At 40.8% G+C, this 25,466-nt stretch overlaps 1 protein-coding gene and 1 long non-coding RNA gene across 25 annotated transcripts in view; one reads left to right on the forward strand and one right to left on the reverse strand.

Annotated features, from left to right (window-relative positions):
• Nucleotides 1–4,687: 4,687 nt before the first annotated feature.
• Nucleotides 4,688–19,529, reverse strand: ARRDC4 (arrestin domain containing 4). Of its 3 annotated transcripts, none has more exons than XM_077870198.1 (8): nucleotides 19,499–19,529; nucleotides 13,172–13,238; nucleotides 12,794–12,941; nucleotides 10,738–10,840; nucleotides 9,471–9,727; nucleotides 8,581–8,743; nucleotides 7,869–8,023; nucleotides 4,688–7,488 (listed from the first exon to the last, which is right to left on the reverse strand). In XM_077870198.1, exons 1-8 carry the CDS (start codon nucleotides 19,512–19,514, stop codon nucleotides 7,432–7,434), a joined length of 966 nt encoding a protein of 321 aa, XP_077726324.1. In that variant the 5' UTR covers nucleotides 19,515–19,529; the 3' UTR covers nucleotides 4,688–7,431. The 3 variants fall into 3 exon arrangements, with proteins under 3 accessions (XP_077726324.1, XP_077726315.1, XP_077726334.1); XM_077870189.1 differs by lacking the exon at nucleotides 19,499–19,529 and adding an exon at nucleotides 17,609–17,912; XM_077870208.1 differs by lacking the exon at nucleotides 19,499–19,529 and adding an exon at nucleotides 14,043–14,335.
• LOC144296887 (uncharacterized) overlaps nucleotides 18,231–25,466 on the forward strand; it is a 58,186-nt gene continuing 50,950 nt past the window's right edge. For 7 of the 22 annotated variants that reach the window (XR_013363837.1, XR_013363815.1, XR_013363824.1 and 4 more), the window contains exons 1-4: nucleotides 18,232–18,750; nucleotides 19,219–19,354; nucleotides 22,885–23,074; nucleotides 23,928–24,027. This is a non-coding gene — a long non-coding RNA (uncharacterized LOC144296887). Of the gene's footprint in view, nucleotides 18,751–19,218; nucleotides 19,355–22,884; nucleotides 23,075–23,927; nucleotides 24,028–25,466 lie in introns of all 22 variants that reach the window. The other 15 variants (XR_013363836.1, XR_013363820.1, XR_013363848.1 and 12 more) reach the window with 10 other exon arrangements.

The raw sequence follows: 25,466 nt of genomic DNA on the forward strand, positions 1-25,466 counted from the left end.
GAGACTTGCTTAATACCTGTAAATACACATACACAGACTTCTTAAATTTGTTTTGATTTAGGCAGGACAAGAACATTATAAAGGTGGTTAGGTAATTAAGCGGTTTTTCCACAATCTTAGTTCTCTTGGGACTGTAAAACCTGGTTTGCAATGATGCTGTAAGGCAGTGAATATTCGGCATACTTTCTTGTATGGACTCTTATGGACATCTAGAATTTTCATAATCATGCCATGAACTCCTATGGTTCAACATTAGGGTTTTGCTTTCAACTTGCTGGACTGTAGTGACTCAGGGGCTACATAAAATATGGAATTGTTTTGCTGAAAGCCTCTCTCACTCTTATCTAGTTACTCCCCATGGATATTTCAGCTTCCCAAAGACTCATCCTCTGAGTTCTTCGAAAAGTGGGATGAATTGGTGATGACCGTGTGCCCTCTCTTGAGTCCCCAAGAGTATAATACTCCCCAAGAGTGTAAACAAGGCAAGTTTTCATGAACTGCCTGGCCTGGGGGGTAAAGTCCCCGTTACGACACAGAGCATCTGTGTACGTGTGTGTGTGTGCACACGCGCCTGTTTGCATACTGTATTTTGAAATAAGCTAATTAACTACAGATCATAAACCTTTATACTTTATTTGAATAAACTCAGTAAACCAGTCCAGGCAAGTCTGAATATTTGCAGTGATAGAAAATACAAATAAGCTATCCTATAGTGAGTGAGGGCTTAATCATGCAGACTCTCAGATGGATTTTGGCATCTTAAATTAAAAGACAAAATAGAATAAACCAATCAACCTAGCATCTTCATGTTAGAGCAAATTTGTGTATGTAAAGGACACAGTAAATACTATGTCTGAGTAGTGTCACTGTTACTTTGGTTTGGAAGACATTATGTCCTTTAGTCATTAAAAAGACATGGGGAGGGAGAATAGGGGAGTGAGTGTAAAGACCATTGTAGCATGCAGTAACTTTTTATAAAAGAAAAGATAAATTCCTGGCATATACTGCCTTCAGTTTAGTAATTTGATAATTATTAAAAAATAAAATAAATAAAATATAATAATATAACATAATATAATAGATATATTAAAATATATAAAGAGGCGTTTGGGTGGCTCAGTTGGTTAAGTGTCTTGATTCTTGATATCCACTCAGGTTGTGATCTCAGGATCATGGGATCAAGCCCCTGAGTGGGGGGGGTGGGTCTGTGCTCAGTGGGGAGTCTGCTTAAGATTCTCTCCCTGTGCCCCATCCCCCCACCTCTCACTCATGTGTGTTCTCTCTCTAAAAAAATGTGTGTGTGTGGGGGGCAGCCCTTGTGGCTCAGCGGTTTAGCGCCACCTTCAGCCCAGGGCGTGGTCCTGGAGACCTGGGATCAAGTCCCACATCGGGCTCCCTGCATGGAGCCTGCTTCTCCCTCTGCCTGTGTCTTTGCCTCTCTGTGTGTGTGTCTCTCGTGAATAAATAAAATCTTTAAGAAAATGTGTGTGTGTATATACACATACACATATGTGTTTATATATATACATATTCATATATGTTATAGTATATATATAGTATATACATATATATACATGTATATGTTTATATGTATATATATATAAATATATATATATATAACAAAGATAATAAAAACAATTATTTCCCTGAAACCTCTACTAGTGTTGTACTATTGTTATTGTTTGGGGGAAGACAGTTGGAAGAAGTTGGCAGAAAATGGCTTCTCTTCTAGCAAATTCTTGTGGATGCAGGAACCCATTGTCTGTTTCTACCTTTTGTAATAGAACTGACGTCCTTCCTTGACTAAAATAGACCTAGGTCTGAAGGTAAAGAGTGTAGACAAAAGGTGAGAAATAGAGGTGTCTATGTGCATGCATGTGTACACACACGTGTGTGGATGTTCACATGTGTTGGGGGGAGGACAATCACCAAGCACAAGGGAAGTGCCTATTGTTTTACTTGTTTCCACTGGCAGATGCTGCCTAAAGCATGTCTCTTCCAGTCCATGTAAGACATCTTGGTTTTCTGAAAATGTGAGCAGGGATGAAATCTCCCATCTGTGAATACAGCAACAGCTCCGCATGAATTCAGTTACCGTGATGTTCTGGAAGTTGGCGCTGGTCATCACTTTTTATCTGCTTTCATCCCTTTCACAGTGTATTTGTTTTCCTGCTTCCTTTCCTCCTTGACAGATTCATGTCTTTTCCTAGGGAAAAGCTTCTTAGGTTAGTGTTTAATGACTTCTGTAAGAGTTCTCCTGTCTAGAAAAATCTAATTGTCTTAAAAAGTGAGTCTACTTTATAATATTGTATCGTTAAGTATGCATTTTACAGTTAATTTTTTCTCAGCTTTCAGTGGGCTTTTCACCTCAGATATTAAGAAGCGGGACTAGAGGGACACCTTGGTGGCTCAGTGGTTGAGCGTCTGCCTTTGGCTTATGGCATGATCCTGGGGTCTTGGGATCGAGTCCTGCAACAGGCTCCCCACAGGGAGCCTGCTTCTCCCTCTGCCTATGTCTCTGCCTCTCTGTGTCTCTCATGGATAAATAAAGTCTTAAAACTGAGGGGGGTACTTGGCGGGATGAGCACTGGGTGTTATGCTATATGTTGGCAAATTGAACTCCAATTAAAAAAAAATATATATATATATAAAATAAAAAATTTTTAAAAAAGCAGGCTAGAAAGGATTGATGCAGGGACAGGAATAAGTAAAAAAAAAAAAAACAAAACAACAACAACAAAAAAAAACCCTTAAGATTTAACTAAAAAAATACGCAGGGCAAATGCAGTTTCTTTCCTGCATAATTTGTATTAAAATTTACCAGCTGCTAATAATTTAAATAGCCCAAGATGTTTCTCATTGGCTTATAGTTTCATCACAGGTATATTCTGTTCATGTATAATGTAGTAGCTTTCTATATAAAGTATTCAATTCCTTGGCAAACTAAGAATGAACCCCTAAAAGTTTGTGTGAACCTGCATTTGTGTATTTTTGTCCATCAGAGGTAGTTCTCAAAATCAAAGCCAAAACATTTCCAAGGTGACACTTTTTCTTTGCAAATTGCAAAATGAAGTTTCAAAGCCAGTAATAGCCAAGTGGTTTCTTTCAACACATCTGAGCTGAAACACAAAGGCATCGATGCAACTCCCATTGATATTAAAGGTGATAGCCTGAGTGAAAAAGCCAATGACAAAATTATAGAGATGGAGATGTGATTAATCAGGGAGGCGGGAAGGGGAGGGTGTCCATGCACAGGTGTAGCCCAAGGGAGTTTCTTTGTGGTGATCGGAGTTTTTGTCTTGATTGTGGTGATGATGGTATGAACCTAGACACGATAAAATGTCATAGGATTATACACAAAAATATATGTAAGAACAATGACTGCATTCAAAAACTGGCCAAATCCAAGCAAGTCTTGAATTCCAGTGAATCGTAGGTAATGTGTGTCAATGTTGGTGTTGATTTGGGTCATGTTATTATAGTTATGTAAGATGTTACCTTTGGGGGAGACCAGATGATAGGGATGCAGGATTTCTCTGTACTATGATTACAGCTTGTAGGTCTGTAATTATTTCAAAATATGAAGTTAGGAACAAATCCCTCTGCCGAAGAAAAGATTCCAGCTACTAATTAAACATATTTATGAAGCAATTTAGTCAAAGACTGCTATCCTTTCAGGAGGCAGGACTTTCAGACAGAAATGCAGAAGATTCTTGATTTAGCCTATTCTTAGTATCCAGTTCTGCAAGTCTTACACACTGTGTAACTTAAAGTATTACTGTTTCTGTGGCTTCTATTAAAGTAGTAGAATCAGGAAATTTTAGAGTGAGCAGAGATCTTACAGAGAATGTAGGTCAGACTTTCAGGTTACACCTCTGGGTTTTAGTATCCTCGTTTGTAATAGGAGGGCTTTGTCCTAGAAGCTTTGTTAATGTCCTGCCTAGTTCTAAATTTTAGAACCCACCACTTCACAACAGAAACTACAGAAACTTTAGTGGTGAACTATTTAAGTTTTGCCTCAATATTTACTGCATGAGACAAACGTCTCAGTGTCGATTGCCAGTGCAGATCCACAAACTATTTAATGCTATCTCACATAATATAAACACTTGGAGAGTAAATAGGTAGGGCTCTACCACTTAGCTCAATCTGAGAATTTTCCGGGAGAATCTGAGTAGTTTTCTTGCGATGATATACCATTATATATTCCTTGTACGAGACTTATGGCTTTTATCCATTTGAAACGGGAGGTTTACTTGGGTCAGTGTCTTCCAGTACGGGCCCACTGACAGCTCTTCAGATCCACTAAAACTAATCCCGGGGAAACATGTGGCCCATAAAACACAAAAATTTCGAAAGTTTTAAAAAGTAGCCATTGTCATTTGGGAATAAATGAAGGTATAGCTCCTTCAACAACCAAGATAGCTTAGGCATATTTACTCATGTTACCACTTTTCTTCATGGAACTCTAAAGACTGATTTCCTTGGGGAAGCTGAGCCCACAGTAAAACCAGGCTCAGATGCCCCTCAGGGCCATCCAACCCAGTGACAGGATCCATATACAAAAGGATCTTAATTTAACAGCAATTACATTTTGTCTTACAGTACTGATTTCCCCTAAGTCTGTAACAATTTAAGTTATAGTCTTATAAAAACAAAGCAGAAACAAAACCAGCACCTCACAGCATTAGTGTCATCATTTTATTAACAAAAGGAACCCATGGGGTTCAAACCAGAGTACAAAATACAATCTTTATTTTTTTTCCTGTGGGTTAAACTGTTACATTTTTAATAATAAAAATAAAAAAGCTTTCATAGTTAACTTATCAAAAACAAAACCCCTGCCTATTGAGTTTCTTATTGTGCAAAACAAAAACATAAAAATTAAAGTTCCACCCATGGAAAGATTTTGTGTGCCAAAAGATGCACATTTTCAATTTCAAAATTTTTGCATCAAAAAGAAAATTCTAAGGCCACAGTTTCTTTGCAAACTAAACAACAGAATAACAAGCAAATAGCAGCTAAATTTTTATCTTCATTCCCAAGAATTCTGTTGCAATGTAGAATTTTCTACATTCATAGAATAATTTCTTGATTACAAAAAGGTATGCAGTTTCAACCTACTGCTTAAGGTTAGATATACTGATACCAATTCGATAAGGCAAATCATACCTTTTAGCTACTCTTTTAAGTGCTACAAAATCAGCTTTGCTTTAGAATTTTGTGAGCACAGTTCATGATGTCTCCATTACAGGTGATAAAACAATCCTAGGAAGGCTTCCACTGAGCAGTTGGAAGCGAACTACTTGGCTTTCCACAGGGGGCCAAATAACTAAACTTTCTTCCTTCACACCATTTTACTTTGTTTCTTTCACTTTATTTTGGTATCATGGAGATGGACAATGTCTTGACAAGGCGTGTAAACTACAACTCAGAAGTCAAGAAACAGCCAAAGATGTTTTTTTTTAGAGTAAAAACAAAACTGTTTAGATAGCACTTAAAAACACATAACATGTATAAAAATACACACACACAAGAAGCAAAATTTAAAAAAGGCACTAAGAACCAAAGCAAGGAATAAAGTTTTGTGACTATTTCAGTACCACAATTACTGGTGTAACAGATTTGCACTGTGATTTTAAATAGTGGCTTACAATGAAAAAATTGCTTAAGATGCTTGCGTGATTACAAAGAGAGGTATGTCTGGAAAGGGGAGTAGTATACAATTACCTAATGCATGTAGAAAAAAATCCCTGATCAGATGGCCAGCTAACTTCTAAATACAAAACCTAAGCTTAGAAGAATTTTTGTATTTGTGACTGAATATACTGATTAAAAAAAAAAAAAATGACTTGCTCTGGTGAATGAAGTATGGCATTCTTCATGGGAAGCACCAGGGTTTCTTGGTAGAAGCTGCAGGACATGGAGAAAACCAAAGTACTCGGCAGGTCCAAAATTTCTATCATGGGAATCCTTACCTCCCTTCCACTTAGTGCCAGCAGTCAGGGAACCAACAGATGAAAAGAAAACCAAGTGAACATGGGACCGTGAACAGAAGGGAGAGAGGGGACAGTAAAAACACTGCTCAGACTTCTAGCAGCAACACAATCTTGTTGGTCGGAATATCCTGAGATTAAACGATAATAAAATATTGCACCAAAACAATAAAGCAAAAAAAAAAAAAAATCACAGTTTAAAAAGAATTACTAAAGGCTTGGAATTGGAGTAACAATGCAGAGCACAGTGACTGCCACTGGTAGCCTTCAGTCTCTTGGCAGGAATTCAGTTTGTCCTTTTTAAAACACATAGTTATTTGTACCCTCTTTTGATTTTGCATTTGTTTGGAAATACCCTTTGGTAGACATATACTGACTTTCATCTAATGCTAACCTTATAGGTTTCTCCCTTGGTTCACCAAGGGGTTGGAGGAGAGCGCTACTGCCGATTAGCAGAAACCCCACATAAGGCTTATCAGGCCCAGAGTTGTAAAAGGATTCTGATAACCCCATTAGAGGTAGGTTAAGAAAGGCTTTTGTTGTTTTGTGGGTTTTTTTTTGGGGGGGGGGGTATTTTTTTCTGTGTAGTTACCAAGGCAGCCTGAGGATGCAATCTTTTTTTTTTTTTTTCTTCCCTTTCTTTTTCTACTATGATCCTTGGAAAATAAAACATGGGGAAAATCAAACACATATCCAAAGTATTTAAAGGGTAAGAAGTACAGCCTTCAACAAAACGTGTTCTCACACTGAAATTTATCGCTCCCCTCTGAACTGACATGCCTTGCAAGGAACTCTTTCTTGGTTTCATAATACTGTACAGCCAATTTATAAAGTGAAACTGTATACTTCATTAGGACCTCATAAAAAGGTTCTTTCAAGGACTTTAGTCCTACGGGACATGGTAAGAAACCATGAAGATGCTCAGGGGTCAGGGTCACACTTCATATTTAGAGTGGGCCTTTCTCCTAGTTGTACACGCATCTGTGTTGCTAACTTCTTCAAAATCAAGGCTCCCAAGGAGTCCGTATTTCCTTAAAGCTTAGGGTAACTTCTGTTCCACCTGGAGAAACCTTTTTAAAGTGACACTCGTGTAGTGTTTTCACTCTCCACACAGACTCTGGTCCCTAAGGTCAGGTGCAGGCACCCTTCACTTACTCCATCGCCATCAGGACTTCCGGGGCATTCTCTTCATCTGACTTTTCATGTCTTCTTCACTGCATTATTTAAAAAGGACATGTGACCTTATCATAAACTGTGCAATGATCTTCTTGGCCCACTGGAAAGTTCACATATTCTTTAATTTCTATCATCTTCGATCTTGATGTTCATTTATGTTCTTACACTAATCTTCTCTCTTTTCCAAAAAGGCAGGGGTTGGGGGGGAAAGAACCCATATTCTAATTTGATGATGAACACAGTGATTTCTGAAATTTGTTCAGAGAATGAAGGACACAGGCTGGGTCTCTTCTACATCAGTAGGATGTGGATCAATCTGCAAAAAAAAAGAGCACATTGGGATTACTATTCCAACACTGTATAAATAATCTTAGTATCTACTTCTAATTATATAGTGGTTAGAAGCCAAGCTGCTATAAGCCTATTAATAAGAAGTCCCAAGGGGTCACTTAAGTGCCCTGTACTCCATGGCCACAGAAAACACTTTAAAGGCGATCCGTGGCACTCTACGTGCATGCTGTAGTTTTACAAGGAAAATATTACAGAATGAGGTAATTGGATCAGTGCTGGTCTATCATCACCAGAAAATCTCTTTAAAAATGTATCCCTTACCAGTTAGGAATCAGCAGCAGATACTTACAAAGGATTCTCTCCAGAAGGCAAACTAAAAATCTCCATTTCTTTTGTTTTGCTTACCTCTGAATAAAGAGGCGGAGGCTGGAACCTAAATTCCTGTATGCAGGCAAACACTGGGCAACATGCTTCCCCCTCACCTTCGGGGGGTTGAGGGTAAGGAGGCACATGTCGACAGAATTCCTCCTCTGACACGACATCTGCGTAATTTGGTGGTGCTGCGGTGAAAACAAGAGTTGGGTCCTCAGAAGTCCGTGCAAAAATCAATTACATCCATCTTCTGAATTCTCACCAAAACAAGAAATTCAGCTAAATCTGCAAACAACGTTTTCTCTTTCCCTCTAATGAGCAAAGTTTTATTTCCATCATGACTGAACATATTTGACTCTGGTTTTGTGAAATCACTACTGACATTTAACATATGCTGCTCTTGAGAAGTGTATGTTATAGTGCAGGTAGAAAAAAATCATTGAAATGTGGCTACAGAAAATACTGTATCCTGCTTCCGACTATTTTTCATTGTCTTACTGTTAAAGAAATGGGAATCGAGAGATGAAAACTTTATTCTGGCTCTGCCATCAGCTGCTCTGTGCCCTATCCAGCCAGGCTCTCAAAGTCTCTTCCAGGAATGCTATTTTATAATTTTCAGTACTCAAAAGAGTCAGGATAGCTGTAGTGGCAGGAGTAAGTGCCATCATCCGAGCACGCCTGGTCTTACCCGGCTCTTGGCCCTACATGTAAAACTTCACGCTGAAAGAACCTCGGAACTCCGTACCTTCAGGCTGCTCTGGCAGAGTCAGTGTCAGCCAGCTCATATCCATACTGAACTGGCTGGCAATGCTGGAGTTTCTGCTGCCAAAACCGTTAAATGGAATTGTGCCAATCACCAAGGGCAGCTCGAGCATCAATTTTTTAGCACCAGGAATGTGAATATACACCTAAAAGGTAAAAAAAAAAAAAAAAAAAAAAAAAAGAAAAGAGAAGAAAAGAAAAGAAGGAAAGAAGAGACAAAAATGTAAGTTAAACTTCCAATTTGTTTTTTCACAGAAACAGATGTCTTTGTTGCCTGCCACCACTTCCCCAATACAACTGTAAATGATCCTGACCAAATAAAATGAAAAGCAAACCAAGTGAAGAGCAGAGGAAATACAGTGACTGCTCTGTGATCGGGAGCCACAACCTCAACATACTGCATGTCAGTGAGCATGGCTTGCATAATCATTACAAAAAAATTAAGCATATCTTTTCAATATAACAAACACTTCTTTAATGAGTGTTATCTAATTAAATTTCTTAGGGGGACAGTTTTTGATTAAGAATAAAGGCCAATCCTCTATGCTTCCACAGTCTGCTATAATGCTGACATAAAATGACATGGTCCTAGGTCTTAGACGCACATATTCGTGGGAACATGGCACAGTTACAGCTCCATTCTACATACTTTTCACATTAAGAAGATCTCCAGTTGGGGCACCTGGGTGGCTCAGTGGTTGTGCATCTATTTGCCTTTGGCTTAGCTTGTGATCCTGAGGTCCTGGGATCAAGTCCCACATCAGGCTCCCCACAGAGAGCCTGCTTCTCTCTCTATGTCTCTGCCTTTCTGTGTCTCTCACAAATAAATAAATAAAATCTTAAAAAAAAAAAAAGAAGATGATCTCTGCTTACAGCTAAGGAGTAGTCTACTCTGATAATGCAGCAATCCAGGATGGATGGGGTAACAGGTGGAATTTTTAGAGTCTTCCCATTCCACGTGTCAGTGCCTCCAGAAGCGATGTGGTTCCCTCGCACGTTGGCAACCATGTGCCGGACACTCTTTGTTCTCCCACTCGCCAAATACGTCTGGGTTTGGAAAATAGCAGCTTTGGGAACAATCAACCGAGAGGAACAATTCTCTATCTCTGCATAGATTGGAATGGCTTCTCCTAAAAAGAAAACAAGAACATTATCAGAGGCATTTCTGAATGTTCTCACAACCGTGGAAGAGAGCCTCTAACACATAAAAGCAAATGTCGCAATGTGACTTTATCAAATTGAGAACTTTGATGGAATACTTCTACTGTGAATCTGTGTCAGACATCTGTGAATTCACTGCAGGTCACAGTAGATACTATTTTCTAATTTTTGTGTTATTTGCTTTTCTAATGTAACAATATTAGGTTGCCAATTATGAAGATGTGTAAATGACAAGTATCTATAAAAAATTAAGACATACAAATAAATGACCCAGTACTATTTTAAGTATCACTAACAAACTCATTAGTGCCCAAATTAAAATGGCCCCCACAAGAGAACAAAGATGTTGTCTTTAAAAAGGAACTGATGTTAAAGCATTAATGAAACAATGAAGAGAGCAGCTGAGTTTCACATCTGCCTTACACGTTCACCATTATACCGTTTGGTACCAGATATACCAGATACATTTCCACTGAGCTGGAACCCTGGAGTGGGTGCCAAATCCACAAACGGTTGTTCCAATATCAATCTGACTGTTCAGGCTGTTACTGTTCTACACTCTTACCCCCTATACTTGCATACATATTCACAGACCAGGGTCAGAATGCCCAACAGGAAGTCTGTGCTACAATAGTGCTCTTCTGAGCAATGCTGCTCCAGCCATTCTTCTGCAATGTCGAGTAAAACACTAGCATTTTCCCACTCTTCCAGTTTTAGTCTTTGTTACTAAAGTGAAAGGACCAAAGTCAGGAAACACCAGGAGTTTTGCTGGAATTTACTCATCCACTGAAAAGTACTTATGTGTCCCATTATTTATATGCAAAACAGAAAATGGTATTATCTATGTTTTAAGAGAATATGTACTTCATGAGTTACAAAACACACACTATTTATTTAAAACATACTATTTAAAATCACTTAAAAGTAGCTAATAAAATGCGTGACTCCTTCCATTTGGACTTTCAAACATTTTGCTTACCATTACAGTATCCTTTTCTTTCAATTTTGGCACTCAGTGAGACAGGACCAGACGTGAAAAACCAACAGCCAACCATTTTCTCTTGAGTTTTCAATACAGGGGTCTTGAAAATTTCAAATAATAACATGGCTTTAATTAGACTAGAACTCACAGAACTTAAAATTACATCATTCTTTATTAAATAGTTTTCTTCCAGAAAACAAATCAACTTTTTTTTTATCCTATGACATATTTTTATCATGATATGATATATTAGGCAAAATACTTGCTAAAACACAAAGCATTGAAAAAAAATCATTCTCTTTTCAGGAAAACTAAGATGAACTGTCTGACTCAAATTAGGTAGCACCATCCTATTTTATCATTATATTGCTGGGAAATGTTATACTTTCCCTTAAAGTAATAGTAAAAAATTGCAGTAGTAACTATTAACGTGACAGAGTTTTTTTTCTTTTTAAGACTTTACCTGTAGGTTAGGTAAAAGAAAAAATGATATAAAATCCATCAGAATCTTCTATTTGTTTTGTCATCTAAAATGTAAAAGCAACAAATAGCCTTTTTTCTTGAATTCAAAAATGCATGACTAGGCAGAAATTTCAAGAGTCCTTAACTTAGAATGGTTTTGGCGTTTGTTTGATGGCAGCACAACATACCCAATGTAATGGACCCACAGATTATTGAACAGACCTCCCCCAACCTTCTATTCTACGGCATCAAGAGAAAAATTCAAAAGCTCAGTTTAAAAGATGCACAAATGAATGGCTCATTGCAAAACCCAAGCTGCAATATTTTTTTACCTATAAAAAGAGTATTAAAGGATTAGTCATTTCTCTTTTTGGCAAAAAAATAAAATCTCCTTAAATCATTTGCCTTAGTTTAGAAAGAGCCAGCTTCCTAATTCTAAGTAGTTTTTAAAAATATAAGACAGTATTGTCAATTTGCAAAAACAAAACAAAACAAAAAACAACCCCCCCCCAAAAAAAAAAAACAAAAAACAAGGTGTTAGGTGGATGGTAAGTAACTTACAGCTATAACTGTCAGGTGGGTGCTGGCCATTTTAGGATGTTGGCCACAAGGGGCCACACCACCAGGGCATAACTGTTATACTGCCACCCCTCTAAAAGTGAACATTAGAGTGAAGTCCATTCCATTTTGGAATGGAAATAGAGTGAAACACCTTCAAACTCCTGTTTTTTCCCCTTATCTTTAAAAACACTGGCTAGAAAAAAGAAACCCTCAATACTAAACATACATCTTTGGAACACCAGTATCATGATGGAAAGTTTAAATTATCCCAGTATTTTCTATGAAGTTAAAAAAAAAAATCATTCATTCATATTTAAATGAAGAACCATTAGGTCCTCATAGCTATCATGAAAGTACAAGGTATAATTTTATATTATTTTGATAATATGGGTTTAGATAAAAGAATCTAGCTCATTAGCTCCCATCTTGCCTATTCTGTTGTTACTTATAGCCTAATCTTTCTTATCAGCCTACAGTATTTCTGGTGATTATTAGAAGTTCAATGCTTTAATGTGGCCAAATCTGTCATAAGGAAATGATAAGAGAAAGGCTCTCCACAGCAGCTGCACACACTTACTTAATGTTAGAAAATGACATGCAAAATGGAAGGATACATAGCATAATGGCCTGAGCCTCAATAACAGGCTGAGCATGATTAATACTCTTCCATAATTACTGTTCCTCAACCTGCTATTATTGAAGAGTTTAGAATACTACAGCCCTGTGAATGTGGCTGCTCTGGTAAAAGTAACCACTCTCTGTGTGCATTATTATTATTAAGCCTTATTAATGCATTTCAAGCCTGTATAACTTTTTGGCAAAAGCAGCCCTGAACAACGGAGACATAATCAATAGTATTAACACACACAATTTGTAATTTGCCCAACCAAGAATCACACATTTATAGTGAGGACCCATGGGTTAGAAGATTGTATCAGAAAGTGACAGGACAGACCAGCACTATGCTGGCTTGATGCATACGACACTACTGGAAGGGAGGGGAGGAGAAAAAGGAGGAGGAAAAACTTACTAATAATGCTGGTGTGTTGACATCAATGTGACTGATGACCTGGAGCTCCCGCTTCACGCTCTGATCAGGTACCTTGGGTCGTTCCAAAATGGCTCTCACACAGTACTGAATACTTCCATATTTCCCGGTGAATGAGGTTACTAAAGGTCTGAAACGAACCAAATTTAGAAGTTTATTTTTCAGTTAAACACAGCTGGGAAAAAACCCTAAAATGTTGGTTTGAGTTAAATAAAAAGAACGTGAACAGGATAAGTCTATTGAGAGGTTATTCAAGATAAACGGGCATCACTGAGCATCAGAATACACTTGGTACCCTTGCATCTAGAACAACATACAGCAGAGAAAGAAAAATTGCAAAAGTAATATGGTTTCACTTACTCAGATGGAAGTTGAAAGCTAAATGGAAATTCATGTTTTCCAGGCTGTAGTAAGAGGATGCCTTCACCTAAAAAAGTAAATACATTTAAGGTTAGTATTAGATCAAGAATTTTCACAGCCTAAGTCATGTTCTTTTAAAAGGAGGTTTCCCTGGCTATAGCATCCAGGGTACTCCAAAAAGTACAGTAATCTTTAAGATTTAGAACATTTAAATTTCAATTGGTTTCTTCCAAGTTAAATCCATTTCAAATCATATAATGCATACAGTTTCTATCTTTAAAGAGACCAACCACACAAATAATTATCATAAAGTGTCAGAGCCCAGAGTTCTCATGTACATATATATGCACATGTATATACTGTATTTGTATACAAGAGCACATATATGTATACATACACACATATATACACACCCAACGTGTATGTACATATACACATACACACTTGTTCAACCTACTCCAGCATAAGTATACTCACATTATATTATTATAAACACAAACCAATACCATTATACTAACATTATAGCATATTACTGTACTAATATGGGATACCAAAATTAAATTGGATCTAAAACTCAAAACATCTCTTTATTTTGGATATGCCACAAAAATCAGATTCTGTATTTTTTGGGCAAAAATAGAAAAAAGATGAAAAATTTACTTGGAATATTGCGATTATTGAGTATAATACCAAACTGCCAAACCAACAGGACAACTTACGAGATAAGAGTCATGCATTTACACTTAAGCTCTACCAATTAATTGGTGATTAGTTAATTGGTGGTTAAGTTAGGATACAGAGTGGGGTCTGCCAAGCAAGGCCATGACTCCTCCCTCCTGCTCTGGGTCTGGGTCAGCCAGCTCCATTTTACCTCATACAGAGACTTAGCCCTGCTTGTCAGAAGGCCAAGATGAAGGGTGTGGATGGACCAGAGGCACTGCTGGGCCCCATGAACACACAGACGATCGGCATCATTCAGATCCAAAGCCAACTCCAGGGCTGTCATTTGGTTAGACAGCTCTGCAGAGATACTTATCAACTTCCCCTTCATTTTATGCTCATCAATTCAAGTTTAGAACTAAACTCCCTCATCAAGGGTGGCACGATTCAGAAGAAGGAAGTGCAGCACAGATGAGAAATTTCTTCGAGATTTGCTTGGTCAGGATACTAAAAATGGAGATTTCTACTGTAGCCATACATTTAAAAAAAAAAAAAAAGAAAGAAAAAGAAAAAAAGACACTTAAAGGGCTAGTGAAATGGAATATTTTTTCACTTAATTATTAGAAACAAGGTAACATCTCTACCTTGCACTTTCAGAAAACAGATATGCATTATTCGCCCATTTAGTCTTTTGAATCCATCCCCAATTTTCAGCATATAAGCTATTAGGGGGGAAAAGTAAAATATTTACCACAGAGGGTCATTCAAATAGAAATACAACACAGGTGGGTGACCTGGAGGCAAAATGAACAAGTGACAGGGGCAGGAGGCCACGTTAAACCACAGCCACAGCAATGGAGGCAGTCCCCTGGGCTTGGGTGCGCCCCGAGCTGCCCTCCCTGTAAGACCCAGCACTGTTAGAGCAGTGCTATCATGTAAAAGGCTCAAGGCAACTCTCGTCCTCCTGAGAGAGCTGGGCCGGAGTTCTCATGTGTAATCCTTAGAGACTAACTGAACATAGGACAACCAGGGTACTCCACAATGTTTAAAAATGCGGACTTCATCTGAGTTCAAACTTTACAGGGCTTCGATGGCAGGCACTGTGGATACAAAGATGAGTAACGTCAATCCTCAAACAGACCGTGGGAGGAGAGGAGGCTACAGACTCCAGCACACAAGCACAGAATTGCTGGAGCCCGTGGAGGGGATGGTTCCTGCCCTGGACCTGAGAGCCGGTAGGGGCGTGCGTAGGAGAGGGTTGTAGGTTAGGACAGCATGAGGCTGGGCACAATGGGCACATGTGGAGAACACGGTTACTTGGGAAACTAAGAGAAGGTAAGAGATAAAGTTCTCTCCTCACAGAGAACATAAATTAACATAAGAACTATAACATTCAAAATGAGACTTTCACTCCGTGCATAAATAGGAACAAAAATTAAGAAAGCTGATAAACAGAGGTTGGAATCAAATCTTGGTTTTCTTCCTTTCTCTCATTACTATTTTTTTTTTTTTAATAAAAAGTTTCACAAGCTGAATCATGTGCCCATTTCTGCTTCTGCTCTCATGGCTCATTACTTCTGCCTTATATACTAAGGACTAGAATGTTCCAGAGAGGTGCTCCATTCACTAATGATCTTAGAGCCCAAGCTCCTAATTCAGGGCACTTGGGAGCTAAGAACATTATTACAGAGTCAGAGACTTGGGCTCAGGAAGGATGAAGGACTCTCATAAAGCTATACTGCTCGTGGGTGACCAAGTGAAAACAACACTCTGTCTTGTCTTTCTACCATAATTCCTCAATGGAAGAGGAAGAGGAAGAAGGAGGAGGAGAAGGAGAAGAAGGAGAAGGAGAAGGAGAAGGAGAAGGAGAAGGAGAAAGAGAAGAAGGGGAGAAGGAGGAGGAGGAGGGAGAGGAGGAGGAGGAGGAGGAAAGAAGAAGATCAATCACAATGAGAGCAAGTAGTTAGATTAGATGAAGAGTGCCAAACAATTATCTGGGGAAATTTCCTGAAAACAGATCTCATAGACCCATTTCCCAAAAATCTGGATTTCTAAAAAATCTCTTGAGGTGATTGGAATTCACCCAGGTTTGGGAAATAAAAGAACCTGAGAATCCACAACTATGTAAAGTTGCTAACTTCTTCCAAACTACAGATGTTAAGAGTGACATTTGTTCTTTTTTCCCTCAATGAGATCACCTAAAACTATGATTTTTAAATAAAACATAATTTTTGCCAATATTAGTTATAGTACCTTTTAAAAACAAGTTAAAAATTTTCAAGTCGCCTAGGCTTAGACATTGTATCCCATCAGGATGAAAAAGCAAAATCTAACTTGTCAATCAAAACAGTACTTATCAGACTAGATTTTACCAAAGCAATTTTTTATTGCTAATCCCAGGTCCAACTGCTATTAATCTCATTTCTGTTTACTCAGTAGTTATGGGCTCAGAGATACAGAGTCCAAAGTCCCAGACAAAAAAAAAAAAAAAAAACAACCACCACCACCAACACTTTACTTCTCTCTTCTGTACCCTTGACTCCAGCCCGCCATGTTGACAATCTGTGCTGTCCTTGACCATGGGGGGAGGCATGTGTGGGCTGCTACTGGAAACCAGACTGAGGAAAGGGTCACCCAACGCACTGTTACTTGTGAATCCAAAGAAGGTTTTGGTTCCAAATATATTTCTTTCTCACTAGAATACTTGGGATCACTGGATTCTTGCATATCTTGAGGATTCAACTGTGAAAAGTCTATTTCCCCATGGCAGGACCAAGCAATATTGCACATACTATTCGCTTTGCATAAGACACAGCAAAGGTTAAAACATTGATATGCTGCCTTGTACTCTTCAAGGGAGGGGAACTTCTATCATTATCTCGTTTTAGAGACAAAACCTGAAGCTGATAAGGCAGAAAGGTATAAAGTAGCTTCCACCAGCTTCATGAAGATCAAGACTAGTATTTTCATCATTAAGAAAATCAATTTTTCCCTTCTTATTATACATAATTATATAAAATCCTGTATTTTTATATACAGTGTACCTATAGATGAAACAACTATGTCATGGGTTCCCACATGAGCACTTGGAAAAACCCGACACGATTAACTGGACTTCGCAAGAGTGGACAGGAAGGGTACTCATTCCTCCAGAAACTTGAAATGCCCAGGTACCCCAACGTCTCCAAAGGCCTACTTGGGGGGAGCGGGGGCGGGGTAGGAGAGGAAATACGTTGCAAGGAAACAAAAAGCAGCAGAGAATAAAAGACAAAATATAGGGCAGAGGCAGAACTCTTAAGTGACTCTGCTCCCAGACGAGGAAAACCAAGTGTGATGGTCAAGAATCACTTCCTCTGAATTCCTACGGCTCAGGGACTACTTCCCCCTTCCCAAGATCGAGGTTCTGCTAATTCATCATGAACCAACGTCCAGGATGGGAAGAACGGGAGGCCCAGAAAACACCTGGACGGATCGGGCGCTCCATCCCTCAGGCCAGCAGGGACAGCACCTCTATCCTTAGAGCCTAGGTTTCTGACCGCTCATCACAGGTTCCCTTGGCAACGGTTCCCTCCCGCGGCGGTCCTGGAAGGTCCCGGGACGCCGGGCAGGGCCCCGGGGCTCTCCAGGGGGAGGGGGCGGGCATGGTTACCCGCCCGCCCCGGCCGCCAGGCCGAGCTCCCGCCGCCCCCGAGCGGAGCCCGCGCCCCCTCCCGCGCAGCCGGCGAGCATCCCGCCGGCGCGCCCTCCCGGGTCCGGCCCGGCCCGGCCCTCGCTCACCGGCCGGGGGCTCGCGCAGGCTCAGGCGCACGTTCAGGTACTCCACCTCCGAGGCGGCGGCCGGGGCCGCGGCGCCCGGGCTCGGGCCCCACGCGGCAGTGGCTCGGCCGTGGGCCTCCAGGCGCAGCGAGCGCACGGCCACCGGCTCGGCCGCCTCCAGCAGCACGTGGCCCGCCACCGTCTCGCCGCTCGAGTAGCAGCCCTTGCGCTCGTCCTCGAACACCAGACCCAGGCTCTTGACGCGGCCCTCGGAGCCCACGGCCGCCGCGGCCCCCGCCTCGCCGCCCATCCCGCCGGGCGATGCGGCCGCGCCGGGGCGGTCGGCGGCTGCCCGGAGCCGGCGTGGCGAGCTGACCGGCGCCGCTGTCACTGGCGCCCGCCGCACGCCGAGGGCCGCCGCGGCCGCCGTGCGGTGCCCGGTGGAGCCCCGGCGCGCCGTGGGGCCTACCGCTTTAACAAACCCAGGTGGGACTGGAAAGGGGCCGGGACAGCCCACCCCCGGCGCGCGCCCATTGGCCGGCTGTGCGACCCGCCTCGTGCCGATTGGTTGTAAAGGGCTACCGAGTCATTTCATAGGCGCTCCCACGCACCGGATGGCGCAGGTAGGCAGTGCGTGATCAGGCCGCGGTGACCAATCGGGACACGCAGGCGTACACGTGCACAGGCCGCTTATTGGCTGGGGCAAGGCACAGTCCTGGGGCCCTGGCCAATAGGGAGGCGGTGCGCCCATGTGGACAGATAGTGGGAAACAATATTTGTTAGGGAGGGGGCGGAACCGGGAATCTCCGGCTCGCGGAGTGTCGGCCGTTCCCCTGGTTACGAACGGGGGCGGGGTTTCTGGCCGAGGGGCGGCTCTTTGGCCAGGTCGTGGGGTTCGCCCTGGAATATGAAGTAGTGACTGCCAACGCGCTTGTATGTATGATTTCATCTGCAGTATTCGTGGGGAAATAGATGCCCTGCAAAATGGGACTCAGCTATAATTCTCTTGTGCGTTTTGGGGGGCGGCTGTCTGGAAACCTTAATGGGTACCTTGGCAACCACTAACCTCCAGGTTCCCCAGCCCCGCCTCTTGGGGGTTTCGGAATTCCCAGGCTGAATGGGAGCTGCAGACTGGAGGGATGAAGGCTGTGATTCTCAATCCGGTACGACCCCCCCACCCCCACCCCCACCCCCACCCCCAACCGAGGTGTTCACCACGGCTCACAGTCTTTCCAAGCTGGGAATAGCCCAGAGCACTGACTCTACCTGTTGTAAACAAGGTCATGAATCAGATTGTTTCTAAATAATATATGCTCTCCAAGTTTCTGCTCCACCCAAAAGGATTTCCTGACCTCCCTTGTCATAATCCCGGAAGACTTCCAGTCTCCTTGATGACTTGTTCTCCACACCTCCACCCCCTTTCGCCTGTCCTCATTTTCATTTTGTTCTTTAATATTCCATTCCTTTTCTATTCTGTTTTTCTTTTTATACCATCGTAGCTAACGTTATCTGGCCATTTTCTAACCCTTTTAAGTCCCTTCCTTATTAAAATTCCAAGTTTGTGAGCAGTTATCACGGAATGATTGCTCTTGAATTGAGATTTTTTAAAATTTTATTTGTTTATCCATTAGACATACAGAGAGAGGCAGAGACATCCGCAGAGGGAGAAGTAGGCCCCCTGCGGCGAGCCAGATATGGGACTAGATCCCAGGATCCCAGGATCGGGACCGGAGCCAAAGGCAGATGCTCAACCACTGAGCCACCCAGGTACCCCTCATATTGAGATTTAAAACCTTTCATGAAGTAGCTGTTTCCCCTCCCCCCCTTTTTAAGGCTCCCAAATGAAAGGTTGCTTTACTGCCTTCTTTTAGTTTAAATTACTAACGTGGAACTTTACTAAAGCTTTACAACCTCCAAGTGTCTTCATCACTTCTGAAAGGAAGTGGAAAGGGCCACAAATATCTGCATACGTTTCTGAAATAGCTCTTATTTTCTCATCACTTTATCTCGAAGAGTCTCCATGTGCTATGACTTGGCCACTTTTCTTTATAACGCGACCTCACCTTGTGTACTTACTTGGATAATTTTCATCACTATCATTGGAGTGCACTGTCCGCATTGCTGTACCTTTGTTACCTAACACAGACTGTAGGACACAATCAGCACTCGATAACCTTGACTTGATTGAATCCCAACCTATACAGTATTATTTGGCTCTGCAATAAATGAATGGTACTCTGTTTCTTACTCTACTATATCTTTATCCTCTCCAAGCAGATGTTCTTCTCTATCTCCACTGCCCCCTTCCAAATTAAGTGTATGAGAAAGGGTAATGCCCCCCCTCACTATGCCCAAAAGGCAGAATTGCACATATGTAGGTATTCTGTGTTAAGAAAGATCAGGCTCTCTTTGCTACAGGTAGCAGAATGTACGGCCAAACATTGGCTTAAACAGTAAGCGTATTTCTTGTTTACTTAACTGGAAGTCCAATGGCAGGTGCTGTCAGGGTTGGTTCATTGGACTCCACTACCAGACTCAGTTCCTTTCCTGGTAGCATTGGTTACCACAGCTCTAATTACTCTTTTTTTAAAGTCATTTTTTTTAAAGATTTTATTTATTTATTCATGAGACACACACACACACACAGATGCAGAGACACAGGCAGAGGGAGAAGCAGGCTCCATGCAGGGAGCCTGACATGGGACTCGATCCAGGGTCTCCAGGATCACACCCCAGGCTGAAGGTGGCGCTAAACCGCTGGGCCACCGGGGCTGCCCAGCTCTAATTATCTCAAAATAGAATTTAAATAATAAAGTAGAGGGAGTCCATGCTCACCAAAGGAAAAAAAAAAAGTGATTTTTTTTTCTTTTCTTCCTCTCTCCTCTCAGAAAGAAAATATATTTCCTACATGCCCCCAAATAGACTTCTTATATGGTGTTGGCGCAAACTGACTCAATCTGTGCACCCATAGGTCATTAATGGGCAAAAAGAAAGGAGACCTACAGTTCGCTCAGATCGGTGATTTTTCTCTGGGGGCTAAACAAAATCATAGCTCTGTAGCAAATGGCTGTTATGTGGTCAATCTAGAGCCGTTCGACTGGCTTAAGTGGGCCTGGCCATATTTGCTATAGAGCAGAGCTCTCTCAGCCAAACCTTGAAAAAGGAGGATATTAAAACAAAAACTATTCTGCGACTAAGCACCTGATAATTATATGGTGACCCACTTCATTCACAGATAAAATCCCATTTTTATTGTGCATACATTTTTATGAGTATCCAAGTTCCGCTAGCATTAATATGGCAGCATATACCATATTAAAAAATAAAGAATCTAATCTGACAATCTTCATCATTTAATTTGTGTGTTTAGACCATCACATACAATGTAATCTCTGATATAGTTGGTGTCAGGTGTATCATGTTATTATTTGCTTGATTTGTGCCTCTGTTTCAGTTTTGCTCTTTCTTTATTCTGAAGTTCTTTCTTTTTTTTTCTTAAAGATTTTATTTATTCATGAGAGAGAGCTAGAGAGGAAGCACTAGCAGACAGAGGGGCAGAGGGAGAGGGAGAAGCAGACTCCCCATTGAGCAGGATGCCCGATGTGGGGGTTGGTCCCAGGACCCTGGGATCATGATCTGAGCCAAAGGCAGACACTTAGCCGACTGAGCCACCCAGGCACCCCTTTATTCTGAAGTTCTAAGTTCCCGTGGGAACATTCTAGGTTGAAGAATTTTCTTTAGCATTTGTTTTGGAGAAGGCCTGCTACAAGGAATTCTTTTAGTTTTCTTCTTCATTACTAAAAGACATGTGTGCTGCATATAGAATCCTGAGTGGAAGGTTCTTTTCTCTTTGCACTTGACATGTTTCATTGTCTTAGGAGAACTTTGGTTTCTAGTGAGAAACCAAGCCATCCTTCAAATTGTTGTTCCTATATATGTAACAGGTTATTTTTTCTGTTTGCTTTCAATATTTTTATCTTTGGTTTTCATAAATTTGAATATAATGTGGATGGGTTTGGTTTTCTTTGAATTCATTTTGTGTGGAGTTCTTGCCACACAAGAACTGTTTATGTTTATGTGTTGCACCAAATTTATGTTTTCTGTTATTATGTCTTCAGATTTTTTTCACACCAATCTCTTTCTCCCCTCCTTTTGAGACTTAAATATGAATATTAGATTTTTTTAAAGATTTTATTTATTTATTCATGAGAGACACAGAGAGAGAGAGAGAAAGAGAGAGGCAGAGACACAGGCAGAGGGAGAAGTAGGCTCCATGCAGGGAGCCCATGTGGGATGTGATTCCGGAATTCCAGGATCACGCCCTGAGCTGAAGGCAGGCGCTAAGCCACTGAGCCACCCAGGGATCCCCAAATATTAGATCTTTTTGATATTGTCCCATAGGAACTTGTGACTCTAAGTTTTTCACTTTTTCCCCCCTCTCTCTGATGTAGAAATTGGGTAAATTCTATTGATCTGTTTGCAAATTCACAGACTCTTTGCTCTGTCACCTTCATTGTATTATTCAGATCATCCAGTGAACTTTTATTTCAGATATTTTATTTTTCAGCTCTAAAATACTCATTTAAAGGAATAGTTTCTGTTTCCCTGATGAGAACATCTATCTTTCCATTCATAAGGAATGTCTGTCTCTTTGTTGTTTAAAGATCAAAAAGATAATAGTTGTTTAAAGATCTTTGAAAAAAATAATACCTGGGTAATTTTGAACTTAACATCTGACTACTCCTTTGAGAATCAGGCACACTTTCTAGTTTTTCATATGTTTAGAAATCTTAGATTATATCTTAGACACTTTGAATATTACATTATATTAAAATCCTCTGGAGAATGTCAACTGTTTTCATTTAAGGGACAGTGAACTTGGGTATGTTCAGACTGTTGAAGACTCACATTCTCTGGGCAGTGGCTCCAATGTCAATTCAGTTCTCAGATCCTTTGCTGTTTGGCTCTGGATCTTTTATCCATGTGAGGAGCTCAGAATGAGCCCAAGACTTCTGTGAGTTCATACACAGAATTAAGGGATACTCATCTCCATTTCTTTCCTCTCCAGTATTTGTCCCATTTTTTTTTTTTATGGCTTCCAGGGGCCCCTTTCTTCAATCCTCTGGATAGAAATTTGCTATTTCCCTAGAAGTTTCAGCCACAGATCTTGACAAGTTGTACAACTGGGATCACTCTCAAGGCAAAACAGTAAGGAAAAGAGAAAAAGGTGTGGATGCCCCTAAACTTCAGGGGTCTCTTCCATTTCCTCCAGCCAGCAAGGCAAATTTTCTGCTTAGGTTTTAGGTAATGCCAATATGACCATCTCACTGCAGCTCCAGGACCAGAGCCACTCTTGGGGCAGGGCAGAAGAAAAAAGGGAGAAAAAAGAAAAAAAGAAATCTAGGTGAATCCATACTGATACAAGTAAATGATTACATAAATAAAGAGATGGAGAAGAGTCATATCCTCCTTATAGCTGAATTCCCAGTAAGTGAATTTCTCTCCTTGACTTTGCACCAGACTTAGTGATTTGTTTCCAACCCAGAAAACAGATTAGCCAGATTGACATTATCAGTGACCATTACGTTGGTAACATCGTCCTCTTATAGGATGTCATGAAAACAGCACATCCCTCCCTTTGATATTCTTCCCCCAAACCCGTAACTCCAGTCTAAGCAGGAGCAAAAGATCAGGGAAACTCAAGGTCAAGGACATTCTACAGAATATCTGATCAGCATTCCTCAAAACTCTAAAGGCCGTAAAGACAAGACAAGACTGAGAAACTCCCAGACATGATACTAAATGCAATATGGTACCTTGGATCGTATCCCAGGACAGAAAAGGACACTAGTAAATCCACATGAAGTTTGGCATTGTGGAATAGTAATGTACATGTAATAACACATGACAATTGTACCAATGAATAGTTGCTGAGTCTTAAAAAATAGATTGTGATAATGTAAGTTGGTAACAATGGGGTAAAGTGAGTAAGGGGTGCATGAGAATGCTAGACTATCTTTGCAGATTTTCTGGAAGTTTGAAATTATTCCAAAATAGCAACAGTGATTTTTCCCCCATAGTCTCCTGCTTGCAGGAACCCTGGTTCTTGGTTCTCTGACTACAAGATAGGGGAGCCCTATGATATTTTTGCTGCCCATGGCTGCTTTATACTTCAGTGGGGTCATCCTTGGTTCCAAGTAGGGAGGTAAAAGAAAACCCTCCAGAAACTCAAGGTGGCTTGCTTTTTAAGTTTTGACTTCCCTTCCTAAGGCAGTGCTCAGATACTTGCTATTCTTCTTTTCTTCCTCCTTCCTCCTCCCCCCTTTTTTTTAATTTTCAGAGTTTTAGTTATAAACACTGGCAAAGAAGTGTTCTCCTGTGTGACTCTTCATTTTCCAGCATTAGAATTCATTTTTCCTGATCCTTCAGATCTTAAAAAGGTAATTAAAATGCTGCATAAGTACCAACATACATTCCTTATCTTTTTGAAGAGTAGACTCATTCCTCTTGTTTTTGCCTCACTGTTTTTATATGGTAACTCTAATTTGTGCTCACTCATACCTTGATTTTTATTTGGAGGCTGCACCTATATGCTTGCTGATGTTTGAAACTCATGTGCTACCTGAGTTGGAAATCAAGATCAAAGCAAAGATCTCTAGGAAAAATAAGGACCTCACCTTACCAAACATTCACTGAATATCAGCATAGGGGCTCAACATGTGTAATCCCTTTAACCTTACAACATTTCCTGTGAGGGGGCATTTTGGGATAGAGATTCAAGCTTACAGACAGGGAACCAAAGTTCAGAAAATGGAGTGCCTTGGTTCACTTTCCATTGTCACTAAGTGACAGGGCCAAGGTCAAACCCAAGGCATTCCATTTGTAACATTACTCTTCAGTATCATGTTAGGGGGAGAAGAGAAAGGAGGGAAGGGAAGAAGGATGGAAGAGAAAGGAAGAAGGAAAAATGATTAACTTATTTTGATATGAGGAAAGAAGAGTTGTTCACCACTCCCAGGTGGGGTTCCCTACCAGCACAGTTTGCATGATATTGACGTTGAGGGGTTCCCCTCTATGTTACCATACTCTCCTGGAAATGATTAGCACTGTGCTGCAGTATCTGTTTCTCCACCAGCCTAAAGTGATCCTCTACCTTCTTCCAAAAATGATTGGTGGCAGCTGGAGAGGAAATAACTGAAATGAACTTTTTTTGTTTTTTTCTGGAAGGAAAGTTTGAAGGGAGAAAGCATATGGGGAAATAGACAACTGACCTAGGACTAGGAAACAACAACAAAACAAGCCCAAAATATGACCAATAAAGGAAATGCCATGGACAAATTTGTTTGATCCTCCCATTTGTGGAGAGAGAGAAGTTCCCGTAAGAACACCAGACTTGGGGCACCTGGGTGGCTCGGTTGGTTAAGCATCTGCCTTCAGCTCAGGTCATGATTCTGGGATCCTGGGATCCTGGGATCCCGGGATCCTGGGATGGATCTAGCCCTGAATTGGATTCCCTGCTCAGTGGGGAGCCTGTTTCTCCCTCTCCCTCTGCTGCTCCCCCAGCTTGTGCTCTCACTTTCTCTATTAAATAAATAAATAAAATCTTTTTTTTTTTTTTTTTAAGGAACACTGAACTTTTTGCTACAGATAAATTATTTTGAATAGCAGAAAGGTCCTGCCTTCTTCCTGCAGGGTTCTTGCATAGGTAATGTAGTTGAATGGTGATAGCGATAGAAATGAGCAGAGAAAGGAGGTGTTTCCTGCAAATGAACTGATGGTAGATTATAGTTCCATTACTGAAACTGAACAGGCAAACATAAAACCAAGACAAGTAAGATAAGTAACAATTAAGGATCTTAAATAAACATAGTTAGATCCA

The sequence above is a fragment of the Canis aureus genome, chromosome 2, assembly GCF_053574225.1.
Source record: "Canis aureus isolate CA01 chromosome 2, VMU_Caureus_v.1.0, whole genome shotgun sequence".
NCBI lineage: Eukaryota > Metazoa > Chordata > Mammalia > Carnivora > Canidae > Canis > Canis aureus.